A 15,059-nucleotide genomic window follows, 5' to 3' on the forward strand; every position below is an offset into this window, starting at 1 on the left:
GTATTTAAACATTTTTTTTCACAAAGTAGGCTACCCCTATTATGTATTTGTATTTAATTATTTTTTTCCACACAGTATTTTGTATTTTTTATTTTATTTTAAATACATTTCCATGTATTTATGCCCATCTCTGCCTGCCATCATCATCAATATCTTGCTGTTATGGAAATATCATGAATTACGGATGATGCTATCGAAAGCTAAATCAGGCTAGTTGTATAGCTGGACAGAAACGTGCACTCAGTAGCTACTCTAAATATAAAGACACAATATTATACATTTAAAGATGTTTACTTAAAACCGTAGTAAAATCATTCACTGGCTACCTGGTGACTCGATGAGGTACGAGTAAATGTCCGGGTAAGCCACTGGGTGGGGTTGTTAGACCAATTTGACGCTGGTAGAATGAAACGGGATATGTTTTTAAGTTGCCCAAATTAAGTTTATAAATGTATCGTTCACGCTCTATGGAAGGCAGGGTGGACATATAATTACTCAACGTATTTCATCTAAGTGATTTCTGAAGTTATACACGTCTGCCGGCTGTGTACGGACGTTGTTTTGTGCCGCTATTTTGTATTGAAGTCTATGGGAAGTCTGGCTTGTTTTCCCCTAAAAAGGGGCGGTTACGAAATTGACAGTTAAGTTCCCGGATGTGCCGGTTGTATGTATAGCAACAGGCAGTCAAAGTATCCATTTACAATTTATTGTATCAAAACAGAACTGAAGGGTTATACGAGCTGAGCGGACTATAAATATCTCCGAAACCGTTTTGTTTGTAAAAACTTAGATTTCGATTGTAAAACTAATTAAAATATAAACTAATGTTTTAAAAATGTGTTATTTGGCAAGTGACCATGGTATAAGCGGGTTAATGCCCTTCGAGGTGTTCATTGTCAGGTGTTAATGGACTTCGGCGGAGGCAACCGTCCTCCGCTGCGCGTTGGACGTTTCACAACTACCGGTCCTAATGAACAAATCTGAATCAGTTTTTGAATCGGACACATGTTTTATTTTCCAGTGTGCTTGGAAATGATCGCTGCAAAAACTAAAGCAAAATTCATGCAATTAATGTAACGCAATTTATTACGTGGCTTGGTTGAATTCTAATGTAGAACGCGGTGTGTTATTTCTTAATAACAGACCGCTACGAAGTATAACACACCGTTGCCATGAAAAGCAAAGCGTTGCTATGCGTTGCGGACTACCGGTATTTTCTTTAGGGGAAGCAATACAATCGTTTTTAAATCAATAAACTCCTTTTTAAATCAATATTTTGTGATTATTATTATTGATTTTTTATTTATTGATTAAAACAATTATTGATTTATTTGGTAGGTAGCCATGTAATAAGCGGGATAATGTAGAGCGAGGTGGTTGTTATAGCGAATACAACTGAAGGGGTTGTATTATCCCTTACATATATACTTCAAGCAAGCGAGTGTGGCAAACTCGAACGCATACTGGAAACTGTGTAAACCTGCAGGGACTGACAGCTTCAGTGATTGTAAAGGGGGCCACTCTTGTACTGTGTCTTGTTAAGGCCAAAGTATACAATTTGTTTTACATGTACGCTAGTGTATACGTACAGTTGAACGTGTAACCTTTCAAAGCATACTCCATTTCATAGAGTGCGCAAAACACAGGCGGTCGACATGCGCTCTAGAAAGTTTGATCTTTGTCAAGTGTCTACGCTATTTTTCTCCAGAAGTTAAGACTGAAAAATGTATTTGTATTCTTTTAAACTAAAGTTGCGGATATCTCATAAACCTTCTCACACAAGCGCTTGTCAATGTGGGTGTCGGTTGTTTTTGCAGTATTTTGTTGTTGTTCCTGTTCTGTCTCTGGAGTTCAGTAACAAAAGCCCTGGCCAGTGTCGCCACCTTGTGGAACAACTGATTAGTGCAAAGCAAATTCAATGCGCACGTGCGACCTAATGGTGACGAAATTCTGAGTATAATTCATTTAAACAAAATTGTGTGTGTGTGTTTGTACCGTAGGGTCGAACTCAATGCTGGTGATGCCCTCATTACTTCCATCTAACGTTCCTCTGTTCTGAAGAGTACCTGTGTAAACAAAACACTGCACTATGTTACATCAAGCCTGGGAATATTCACTAAATCCTGTTGTGTGTCTATTGACTGCATAATAGAGCTCATCACATGAGATCATAGTTTATCTACACACAGGGATGCTTGCTTGCCCATGCAAAATGTGCTGACATGATGGTGGGGTGTTTTGGGTGTTTGCCAGGGCTTTTCTCTGTGGTTACTAAAGTGCTTGGAGTGTTTTTTATTGTGCTGCATTGTGACATTCTGGTCTCTGCAAAAAGTGATTTTTTTATTTTTTATTTAAAATATCTACAAATATAAAAAATAACCTTAATTCAAATGCAAAAAAAAAAAAAATCTTAACCCATTGGCAGATATTTTTTCTTGTTTTAAGAACAAATCTCACTTAATTTTGATACATTTCTCTGAAAACAAGACTTCTTATCTTGTAGTCTCGAGTTAATGTGTGTTTAGATATTGTGCTGACACCTGCTGGTGGTCACAGGCAGTCACATGTACTGACTAAATCATTAGCATCACTTGTGTGGTTCTTTATTATCTATCTGAACTCTATATGTCTATAGTCTGTATGACTAAAGCTGACAATGAAACAGATCAGTTTTGTGATGTACCTGCTTCAATGTCCCACAGTTTGATGACTCTGTCAGTCCCTCCTGTAGCCAACAGGTTTGAACTGGTGCTGAACCTCACAGCGTTGATTCCCAGCTCATGAGCATCCTGAAACCACAAAACATACATTCATTCCTAATTCTTTACATTCACATGTATGTATTAGACAATGCATGTATGTATTATACATTTACATGTATTAGACATTTTTTAATACAGAGGAACATTGCATTTAGGTATACATTTAATCAGTTCATGCATTGAGTGTTATAATCTTTTAAACACCCCTAGCAAATTCCCCAAACTGCCTAGCAACCAAGCAACCACCCAGAATCCCCTATCCTGTGATGCAATCGAACCCATGACCTTGGCGTTGAGAGCACTATATTCTACTTTTTGAGCTACCCGAACACTTTTATGCCGCTTACTTTAATTACAGTTTAAAATAACTGTTTTCTATTTCAATTCATTTTAAAAGTAATTTATTCTTGTGATCAAAGCTGTATTTTCCGCATATCAGCAAATCATCACATTAGAATGATTTCTGAAGGATCATGTGACACTGAGGACTGGAGTAATGATGCTGAAAATTCACCTTTGTCATCACAGGAATAATTTAATAAATATATATTTTTTTAAATATTCGAATAGAAAACACACTTTTAATTTTTATAATATTTCATAATAGTACTGTTTTTTTCTGTATTTTTGATCAAATAAATGTAGCCTTCGTGAACATAAGAGACTTCTTTCAAAAACATAAAAATTCCCAAAAACAAAACAAAAAATGATAAACTTATGACCGGTAAGCCTGAGTACCCCTGCTCACAGCTTTCAGCCTCAAAAATGAGTGAAAACGCTCATGCATCGTGTCAGACCTGCTGTCAGAAGCTTCAGGAAAATGATTACAGTATGCAGATAACATGGTGTTTACATGGCACCTCAAGGTATAATCTTGATGTTAAAAAAAACATTCTTTTAACATGGTACAAGTCCAAATACCAAGGTACAACAATGGTACTTTTTGTTTTAGGTATGCATCCCCATGAGTCTGATTTGAAGGAACTTCACTACCTTCTGTTTTTACCACCACAGCACAAATAATAACAACAGCTGCCATACTCAATGTTATTTTCGTACAGTCACTTATGTGAAACTGAAGAAGGGGAAGAAACGTTGCTAAGGTGTGTAAATGATAACAACAAGCAGTGTATTACTTTACACTCAAGAGGAAATTAAAACAGTGGGCGATAAGCACTGCAATATTTTGCCATCAAGAAGAAATTTCTTGAAGAAAAAAATTATGAAATGACAGGAAATAGTATTTAAATTCTGACATGCCAACGACCAAAAGATCAACAGGAAATGCAAATGAGTAATTGTGACACATGTCCATTTAAGGAAGTGGAAACTCCTCTCCATGCCACAACTAGGGCTGGTTCCTGCTGTCAGCCATTCAAATGAAAATGGGTGTCTGCACATGACAGAGCTGCAGTGTCCCACAGAAAGACACTGTTTCACAGCGACACACAGGCGCTTTGTTCCACAGCCTCATCATCCACAGACCACTAGTTAGCACTATAGCGGATGTGCTTGTAAAATATCGTCCCTTACATGCTATGACCCCTTTAAGAACCACAAGATTAATATTACTGTCCATTTAAATATCATCACTCCATCCACTAGTGACTAGTCCATCGACACAACTGTTTCCTTATCATTTTAATAAGGTTATATAGGTTCCTACTTGTTTTATAGCCCAAAAGGAACATAATATCAACATGTAATATAACAGCACAAAGTATGTGAGAAACATGTTTTGTTGTTGATAATGTTGTAAATAGTAACACACACCAGTGTATAAATTGCCTTGGTTGGGACTCTGGCAACCAGACAGACTCCTAATGGGATAAAGAGATCTTCCTCTGACCTGCAGACTGATTTACCTCTGATCTTCCTCCTGGACACACAAACAACAGAAAAAACATCAATAATACTGATAAATAGTACATCTTACTATTTAATATATATATATAAAACACTGGCCTAAACATTCATTTGGAGTTTGTTTTGGGAGTTCGAAAAGCTAGTAAGCACCTTTGAACTATCATTGGTCCATGGCGATTATGTAATAGGTAATAGGTTCAGAGGCCCCGCCTTCTTTAAGGTGGACATGTTCATTTCTCTGTTCAGTCTGTCGAGGTCAGATACGAGCAAAAACATGAATACTAGAGGGCCGCATTATGGGAGAAACTGTTTAATACTCTAAAATTGTTTAAAGTCGTGTCTGTCGGGAGTCTTTCGATAACAGTCTCTTGCTGCAAAGGTATTTCAAACTTTTTTTTTACCCCTAAGCGAAGAACGAAAATAACTTCGCCTAGTGCAAAAAAAAGTAACTTAAATCTTTGTGGGGAAATCTTTCACAATTGCATGGAATTCCTCTGATTTGATTTTTTTAATAAGTAATATGCACTTTTTAGTTTAGCAATATCCAGGTCCAGATAGAATCTGAAGACGTTTTTGTCCTATTTTGAGGATTCTGTATTATATTTCCATATGAGAGTACTACAATGTTATTGGCAGTTAAAAGCTTCAACTTAATTTAGCTATAAAATGTTTATGTTGCTTGATACTGGTGTTTGTTATCATATTTTAATGTATTAACATAATCATAAACACAGTAGTTTGGAACGCAAATAGTTTTACCATTTACTGCACTTTGTTATTCTTCAAGTTATTTACATGCTAATGAACCCAAAGTCTTGCATAATCACGTTTTGTGTTGCAAAATAAGGTGGATAGTAACATAATAATTTAACAGTAACTAATGCGGCCTTCACGTGCTATCGGAATCATCTTATGCGAGTCAGAAACTGGACACTGTTGCCCTCTCAAGTCGTATTTACAACTGGGAAACTTGGAGATAATTTTGATACCCAAGTTCCAGAGTTGGGCGGGCCATAAACATGGAAGAGTATTCGTTTTTTTCACAAAACGAAATCGCCTTGTCTTGTCGTTAAGGTAGTGCATATTTACATATATGAATAATCATTTGGGGCATATTATGTGTTTTATACACAGCAAAAATATCTCTATTTGACCCAAACTCCAGAATTGTTAGCAAGCTTACTAGTGGAGTGAATGTTTCTGTGGTTGTCAACAAATGGGATGCTACATTTTATTACAAATTAAATATCTTCATACACTTTGGCTTTTATAAGATTTCCCTAATAAATAAGCAAGAATAAACCTGGTATCTTCCATTATACCTATTCTTTCCGGCAACAAAGCTCTTGAAGTTATCTGTTTCACCTGAAGCACGACTTCAGAAGTGGGAAGTAGGATATTTCCGATAGCATGTGAAGGCAGCATAATTACTGCAAAGCATAATAATAACGTTTCTCATCAAGCAACGTACAGCAGTAATAATAATGTTTCCCATACAAACAACGGCTTGAGATAGAATGGATGTGACACTCTGTCAAATTAAAATTAAATATTATTGTATTTATTCAATTTTAAATATTTCAGATTAGTTTTATCATATCACCGTAAAGTTGCCAAGAGATGTGATCACATGGTGCCTATGATCAAGATGTATGTACTAGTTTAAGGATTTTATTCAAATCATACTTATATATTTACCATATTTTAAGTTCAGGATAACTTTCCAAGCATTCATTTTTTGTGTGCTTTGTATGCTACGCATAATTAAATAATAAAAATCATATTCAGCTATGGAATTTCCTTTTGGCAAAATTTAGTTTTATGTATATGTTTATTGTGTATTGTTCTGATCTGCATATATATATATATATATATATATATATATATATATATATATATATATATATATATATATATATATATATATATATATATATATATTAGGGCTGTTTTCGACTAAGGATTTTCATAGTCGAATCTGATTCGTTAGATTTTGCCGTGAACCTTTTTTTTTTCCTTTTTTTTTAGATAGCAGCTAGATTTTTTCCATTTCAAACAAAAGAGCTAAAAAACACATATATATCACACATATATCATAACATTTCATAAACATGAGGAGCAATATGAGAGAGAAATTTGGTGATGGTTGTTTAGGTACATTAAACCACATAAAGCTTTTTCACGCCCATGAGAACCGCGTGGAGTCAACTCGCACATGAGAACCGCGTGGAGTCAGCTTTTTAACGCACATGAGAACCGTGTGGAGTCAACTCACAGCCGCTCCGCAGCCCTGCTGAAAATGTGAAGCAGAAACGCTTAATATCAGTTAACGTCCATAATAATTGGACTCTGGGTTCGATTTTTTTTTACCATTTTAAGTGGTGAGGAGCAACATGAGAGGGGAATTTAGTAATCATTGTTTAGGTACATTAAACCACGTAAAGCTTTTTAACGCACATGAGAACCGTGTGGAGTCAACTCACAGCCGCTCCACAGCCCTGCTGAAAACGTGAAGCAGGTTTTTGAATACATTTTTATTTATTTACATTAGTAAGCTACAGGACATCTTTCAAAACCTGACCTGCGCGAAAGCGAAAAAATAAAATAAAAATGGTACCCAGCCCTTCTGAAAATGCGAATGCGTCTCTGTCCCCAGCACATTTCAAACCAAACTGACGCCCATGTATTCGACTATGAGGTTCATAGTCGAATCAGACCTCTCCGAATCGAATCGTCGAATCCTCGACTATTAGAAGTCAGCCCTAATATATATATATATATATATATATATATATATATATATATATATATATATATATATATATATATATATATATATATATATATATTTTTTTTTTTTTTTTATCTATGTGTTCTAGGTGTATATGATTCTGTGTACTTGTCTGAAGCCTTTTGTTTTTACACTAACTTGCTTAGTTTGTCTTCTGACTACTTTTAAACGTAACATTCCCCAACACTCCCAACTTATGTTATACAGTGATACATCAGCGCTTTAAGGGCTTTTACTAAAAACTTACTCGAAGAGTCCTTTGATGGAGCTGAAGATGCGCGGGGACGTAGCTGAAGCAGACCTGAGGAAAAATGTCAAATTCTGTACAATCTGAACAATTTAAAGAACTCTGAGATGGAAGATCGAGAAATCACTGTAATAATTATGCATAAATGCCACTACTGTTACCTGAAAAGTGGTCCATGGGATCTCTGGACTCTCTCTGCAGTTTCACATTTGGGGGATGATGGTTCGGAGGGTGACACATTTCCAGACTCTCTGACAGGCGAAAGCAAAACCATTAATGAAAACTCTCGGAATAAAAACAAAGAATTCATGATGATCCATATGTTAACTTTATAATGTTGTTTATGCTGCCCACATATGCACATATTCATCTAAAAATCCCTTACGTCATTCCAACGTAAGTTCCAACACACTCACCTCATGTCATTCCAAACCAACATAACTTTCTTTCTTTTGTGAAACACAAATACATAAATGACAATGCATTCTTTAACATTTCTCCTTTTGGGCTTAACAGAAGAAAGTTATAAGGGTTTTGGATCAACATGAAGTCAGATGTACGCTGCAGTGTCACTTTATATAGTTGTTACTTACTCATTAATATTCACGTTCTTACTGGCAGCCATCTGAAGCTCTTTGTGAATACTGGCCTCTCTGGCTCTAAGAAAGAAGAGGAAATGTGATCAAGAAGGATGTGGTGTTTATGGAATGGGCAAAATTTGCTCTCAAGATTTAGGAAAAAGGAACATACACAAATTATCTGCCAGCAGAAAAGCACAGCAGAGAGAATGTGCTCAGTGGACTTTGAAATATGGCCTTTGTTTAACAAAACACCAATTCATTAACTACATTAACCATCTTCCAAGCCATTGATTTTCAGCAAATAATGTTTCTACTGTTGTATGACATGGCTTTGGTGTCGCTTATTCCTTGCTGACAGATGATGCGTACAGTACAATGACCTCAGAACTTATTTGGACACTTTTCAGAATGTAGTACTTTTATCTCCCACTAACTGTAACACAGGCCTGGTTTCGCAGACAAGGCTGTTAAATTAGGAACTTTATGTAGCTTTTATAAATGTGCCTTAGAAAAAAACATTATTGGTTTGCATTTTGAGAAAAAACAATGGCATAGACATATTTTAAGATATTTCAGTGCAAGTTGCTTTCAGTTAAGACAGCTCAAACATGCATTTTTAGTCTGGGACTAGGCTTAAGCCTTGTCTGTAAAACCGGGCACTGAAGTCTCAATCTTATGCTATTTTGGATTTAACATTTCATGTAGTGTGGGTGTAAAAGTTGTAAAAGTTGTAAAAGATCAAAGTGCACGATAAATGAGTTATTGAGTTGTTAGAAGGCGCTGAGGACTCTGGCTGGAATTGATATGGTAAAATTGGCACAATCGTTACTTTTATCACTGTGTGTCCAATCCCTGAGGAAGATCCGGAACTAAAATTCAGATATGGTAATGACTTGGCCATCTGACCAATCAGAGCAGAGTAGACCAATCACAACAGACTGGGCCATCTGACCAATCAGAGCAGAGTAGACCAATTACAACAGACTGGGTCATCTGACCAACCAGAGCAGAGTGAACCAATCACAACAGACTGAGCCATCTGACCAATCAGAGCAGAGCAGACCAATCACAACAGACTGGGCCATCTGACCAATCAGAGCAGAGTAGACCAATCACAACAGACCGGGCCATCTGGCCAATCAGAGCAGAGCAGACCAATCAAAACAGACTGGGTCATCTGACCAATCAGAGCAGAGTAAACCAATCACAACAGACTGAGCCATCTGACCAATCAGAGCAGAGCAGAGCAGACCAATCACAACAGACTGGGCCATCTGACCAATCAGAGCAGAGCAGAGCAGACCAATCACAACAGACTGGGTCATCTGACCAATCAGAGCAGAGTAGACCAATCACAACAGACTGGGCCATCTGACCAGTCAGAGCAGAGCAGAGCAGACCAATCACAACAGACTGGGTCATCTGACCAATCAGAGCAGAGTAGACCAATCACAACAGACTGGGCCATCTGACCAGTCAGAGCAGAGTAGACCAATCACAACAGACTGAGCCATCTGACCAATCAGAGCAGAGTAGACCAATCACAACAGACTGGGCCATCTGACCAATCAGAGCAGAGTAGACCAATCACAACAGACTGGGTCATCTGACCAATCAGAGTAGAGTAGACCAATCACAAAAGACTGGGTCATCTGACCAATCAGAGTAGAGTAGACCAATCACAACAGACTGAGCCATCTGACCAATCAGAGTAGAGTAGACCAATCACAACAAACTGGGCCATCTGACCAATCAGAGCAGAGTAGACCAATCACAACAGACTGGGTCATCTGACCAATCAGAGTAGAGTAGACCAATCTCAATCAGAGCAGAGTAGACCAATCACAACAGACTGAGCCATCTGACCAATCAGAGTAGAGTAGACCAATCACAACAGACTGGGTTATCTGACCAATCAGAGCAGAGTAGACCAATCACAACAGACTGAGCCATCTGACCAATCAGAGTAGACCAATCACAACAGACTGGGCATCTGACCAATCAGAGTAGACCAATCACAAAAGACTGGGCCATCTGACCAATCAGAGCAGAGTAGACCAATCACAACAAACCAATCAGAGCATTCCAAACCTGTATGAGTGACTTTCTTGTCAACACAAAAGCAGATATTTTCAATAATTTTTTGCCCATTCAATAAATGTCAATAATGGTTCAACATAGAAGTAGACCACATTGGCTTTCATTGAATGGACAAAAAAAAGCAGTAAGACATTTTTCAAAAATATCTGCTCCACAGAAGAAAGTAAGTCATACAGGTTTGGTGATGAAAGAATTTTAGTTTCAGGTATGAACAATCCCTTTAAATCTATTCTGCAGAATTAATGCACAATGTCTTGAATAAGAAGATGTGAGACTTTTTTGAGAGTGCATTTTTTGCTTTTCTCTTTGGTGACTCTTATGGCGCAGTAATCACATTTTTCACATTTAAGAGATTATTACTATGTATAATTCTTGTGTGTAACCCTTTAACATGCGCCCCATCCCCCCTCTGACCTCACTCTCTTCTCATTACGATGGTTCATGCGGACAGCAGCCTGCTGTTTTAGTTGGATCATGTTCTCCAGGATCTCGGAGCTGTGGAGTTTCTCTTGCCGGTACGTCCTCTCCGTGTTCTGGTGCTGCTCCAGCACAGAGTCATAGTTTTGTTTCAGGAGTCGGTTTCCAGTCTGCACCTCAGCCACACGTTCCTGAAGCACCCTGTGCTCTGAGGCCAGAAGACTGAGATGCTTTTCCACCTCAAACAGCCTTATTTAAAAACACACACACAAAAATGACTATAGATATGCAAGATGTATGATAAAGTGGTTCCACTTTCCAATACTTCAGGAATTTGATTAGATATACTGTATATTGCAGAATGTTCAGTGTCTTTTTCTGTACAGTGCAAGTGGTAACTTCCACCTGAAGCCATATGTTAGCTTTGTGACCAAAATGTAGGAAATTATTCACTGATAATCACTGAAGAGTCAACAGCTTGAGGATGAATAAATGGCACTTTCTACGTATAGGATATAAAATATGGTTTAAATCTCTAAACAAAAAATATTTGTTCTTTTTTTAAGTGTCAATAAAGACACAATGGGAGGTCAAACTAAATAGCAAATGAAGTGTTTATTCATTATACACACATTTATATATATATATATATATATATACTGTATATATATATATATATATATATATATATATATATATATTTTTTTTTTTTTATCTGTCAAAAGTTTAGAAATTTCTATTTTGCATAAATGCTGTTATGTTTCTTTTATTCATCAATGAATCCTGAAAAAAAAAAGCATCACAAATAAAAAAATATATATTACGCAGCACAACTGTTTCCAACATTGATAATAAATCATCATATCAGTGATTTCTGAAGGATCATGTGACACTAAAGACTGGAGTAATGATGCTGAAAATTCAGCTTTGCATCTCAGATATAAATTATGTTTCATTAGTATATTAAAATAGAAAAACATAAAAAAAAAAAATTGTAATAATATTTCACAACGTTACTGTTTTTTTTTTTCTGTTTTTTGATCAAGCAGAAGAGACTTCTTTCAAAAACAAAAAATATTAATGTTTCCAAACTTCTGAGCGGTACTGTGTGTGTATATATAATGCAATTTTAAATAAACCTATAGACCAGTAGTGGCAAGCAGGGTTAAGACTAACTACATTTCATAACATAATAGCACAATATAAGTTCATATAAATTAAATACAAATATTTGTTTAATATATTTGTTTGTCATATTACAAAAACATAGGTAACAGGGATAAATGGTTTGAAAATGTGACAATTGTGTTTTTTTTTTAATACTACAATCAGCTTTATATAATTACTGTATGTGTCAATATTGACACAGTCATAAATGTGGATCATGCATTTGATGTGCTTAATTGTATGTTAATTTCATCTTAAATCAATCAGATCTGATCATTTTTAGATGTGCCTCTAACCCTTTAAAGTCAAAATTGTGCCCTATTTGTGCAAAGTGACAAATGTAAACAGTGGTGAGATGAGATAGATGTGCATTTTGTGTGTTTTTGAGGTATAAAAGCATAAGGAGGTTTACTTGGTGTGCTGTTCATCCAGTGTCACTTCCTTCATCTGGAGTCGCTGCTGCAGTTCCACCACTTGGTATGCAAGCTGCGAGAACAAAAACAATTGGAAAGCCAAAAAAACATATTTCAGAGAGGAAAAAGACATGAAGGGAAACTCAGACAGTGTAGCTGCCCACTCATTACTACATTAACACACGTTTAAAGGAGTTTTCTATAGCTACAATAGCTAGATAAAGAGGAGAGGACTTGTGTGTCGATAAAGCAAAGATATGAAGCAGGTTTTATCACATGCTTTCACAAAAATGTTAAGACAGCCTCAATGCCAGATTAGGTGTAAGAACTGGTTCTGCTCGATTCTCAGACTAATTGTAATGTAAAAGTAATGTTCATTTACGTTAGACTAATATGCTTTGACTACATACTTTTGCTTTTACAGGTGTAAAGCCATCAGTTCAGGAGGAACTTTGGCTTGCTTGTAGTAGGTTTGATGGTTTGACTGTCTGCTAACAGGAAGAGATAACAGCAGGCACACTTGTAAACCTGTTTAGTGAAACAGGTCACAACTTGTGCCATAACATTCAGTTTGGTCTATAAAGGTTCATTGGTAATCCAAACATCAATCTGCTTTCATATGAGAGAGGCTGATTGTGTTTTCCCCACACATACTGTACTGTACTGTACTGTACCATCATCTCATACCTCACCGGTGGTCGTCTTTAGAGACGTCAGGGAATCTTCAGACGAGGGGACCGCTGAGGGCCTGCAGTGCATTAGAAATCAATGTTATTTATATGGTACTCCAATGTAATTCAAAGAATTCATGCTAATGCTATGTTGTCATGTCGGTAAAGCGTGGTTGGTAAAGTGTTACACAAAGCAGATTCTGGAATTCTGCATCTCAAAAAGACATAATGGGGGGAAAAAATACAGGAAATCCATGATTTCACACATGGATGTGTCGATCAAGGTTTTTTCCTGTAGTCTAAACATATGCATCATGTGGTAACATCTAAATTAACTAGTTTTATTCGTGTCAAAAATATTATTTAATATGACTGCATCAAAGGTTACTCCGACAAATTTCAGTCACTTTTCCCAGTGTGGCGTATTATGACTCAGAGTAAAGGTTACCTTGACCCTGATCCCAGAATGCCTTTGGTTATGAAGGCTCTTTGCTTGGACTTCTCCAGCAAACTGTGATCTACAAGGAGAACAAAAAGACAAACTACTTCTGAACATACATCCAGAGCATCATCTTAATATTTGTTTGAAAAGAGGCCAGCTGATGTTTACATGCACTCCAAGTGTGTTTGCTAATGAGAGTTTTCATTTGCACCCAAGTGTCAAGATTCACACAATGAGCGAGAACTTGCACAACTCTGAATTTCCTTTGTATCAGTGTTATACTCAAGATATGCAAATTAGACTTTCAGTTAGTCACATTTTAATATTCTGTTCTTAGCTTCAAATAAGCATTCATAAAAATGAAGCATGGAGAAATGTCATGTGTATAAACTGCATTATAAATATGTTATAGGTTAAATTCTAAAATAAAACAAAATAAATAAATATAGCATACATCCAACATTTAATAAAATATACATTGTAGAACTCTATATATATATATATAATTTTTTTTAAATGCTGTTTTGAAATACTATATATGTATATATAGTATAAGTATATAAAAACCGCATTAACATAAACAAATCACAACATATAATACTAAATTATAATGTAAAACATGTTGTATTTTCACTATTTCGTATTTTGGGTATAATACATAATTAATTGTATTAAATTGTTGTAAGTTCATAATCATATTTAAAATTAAATCAATTTAATCAACCATAAAGACATGATAGATACAAACTTCTGCATCCAAAACAAGTTTCTTCCTTCTCATAGCACTGCATTGCTTTAATAAGTTAAATGATATTAATAGCATTAATAAAGCTTACATGACTGTATAATGTCCTGGAAGACGCTCGTCTGTGTCCTGTTGCGATGTTTCAGCTGTCTAATAATGTGGCGCTTCCATGTTTCGCTCTGTTTAAGTTCAGAGTTTCTCGCGCACTGCAACGCAGCCATGATCATAAATACTAACAGTGCAACAACAACAACAATCTACATTCTTAGACATAGTACATAGGTTTACGCGCCGTCATCTATGTTTTCCATTGTTTTGAAGCGAACTGACAGGAAAGCAGCAGAAAGCGGTGCAGCTGTGCGCGCTCGCGTCACTTCAGTGTGTTTGTGTGTGTGTGTGTGAGAGCTGTAAACACATGGAGGACACGCCCGCTTCTGGGACTTCTGATGAGTAATCATGACTAATCTGTGCGCGCGTCTCAGCGCAGAAATAGAGCGAGCAGAGCGACCAATAGAAAGAGCAGTGGATAAAATGGGCGTGGCCTATTGTCCTGTATCATGTGACGTGAGTTACTTTTCTAAGCGATTAGTCGTGATGGACCAATCACAGTCAACGTGATTACAAGTTGCGGTTATTTAAAAAAAAAATATTCTGGTGTACATTTTTATTAATATGTCTGATAACTCTCATATAAATCAAATATTTAAAATGTTATACATCGATTCACTGTACTAATGAGAAAAAAAAAAGTCGAAGTTTGAACGCTGCTCATGGCAGTGCGGGTTTCTGAGCTGCAAAGCGCCCCCTGTCGTGACTCGTGACTAGCTTGTGCTGTAGAAATAGTTATATTTGCGAGT

The 15,059-nt window shown here is 36.5% G+C and overlaps 1 protein-coding gene across 3 annotated transcripts in view; it reads right to left on the reverse strand.

Moving 5' to 3' along the window:
* Positions 1-14,600, reverse strand: part of atg16l2 (ATG16 autophagy related 16-like 2) — a 37,376-nt gene extending 22,776 nt beyond the window's left edge. Inside the window, exons 1-11 of one of the 3 annotated variants that reach the window (XM_081371692.1) lie at positions 14,294-14,600; positions 13,464-13,533; positions 13,032-13,092; positions 12,344-12,417; positions 10,762-11,013; positions 8,260-8,325; positions 7,828-7,917; positions 7,667-7,720; positions 4,536-4,641; positions 2,684-2,789; positions 1,996-2,066 (exon numbers count right to left, since the gene is read on the reverse strand). In XM_081371692.1, the coding sequence (XP_081227818.1) occupies positions 1,996-2,066; positions 2,684-2,789; positions 4,536-4,641; positions 7,667-7,720; positions 7,828-7,917; positions 8,260-8,325; positions 10,762-11,013; positions 12,344-12,417; positions 13,032-13,092; positions 13,464-13,533; positions 14,294-14,429 (1,086 nt within the window). In that variant the 5' untranslated portion in view covers positions 14,430-14,600. The remainder of the gene's footprint in view (positions 1-1,995; positions 2,067-2,683; positions 2,790-4,535; positions 4,642-7,666; positions 7,721-7,827; positions 7,918-8,259; positions 8,326-10,761; positions 11,014-12,343; positions 12,418-13,031; positions 13,093-13,463; positions 13,534-14,293) is intronic. The other 2 variants (XM_081371694.1, XM_081371693.1) reach the window with 2 other exon arrangements.
* Positions 14,601-15,059: the final 459 nt, after the last annotated feature.

The sequence above is a fragment of the Scardinius erythrophthalmus genome, assembly GCF_964197995.2.
Source record: "Scardinius erythrophthalmus genome assembly, chromosome: 7".
NCBI classification, from domain to species: Eukaryota; Metazoa; Chordata; class Actinopteri; order Cypriniformes; family Leuciscidae; genus Scardinius; species Scardinius erythrophthalmus.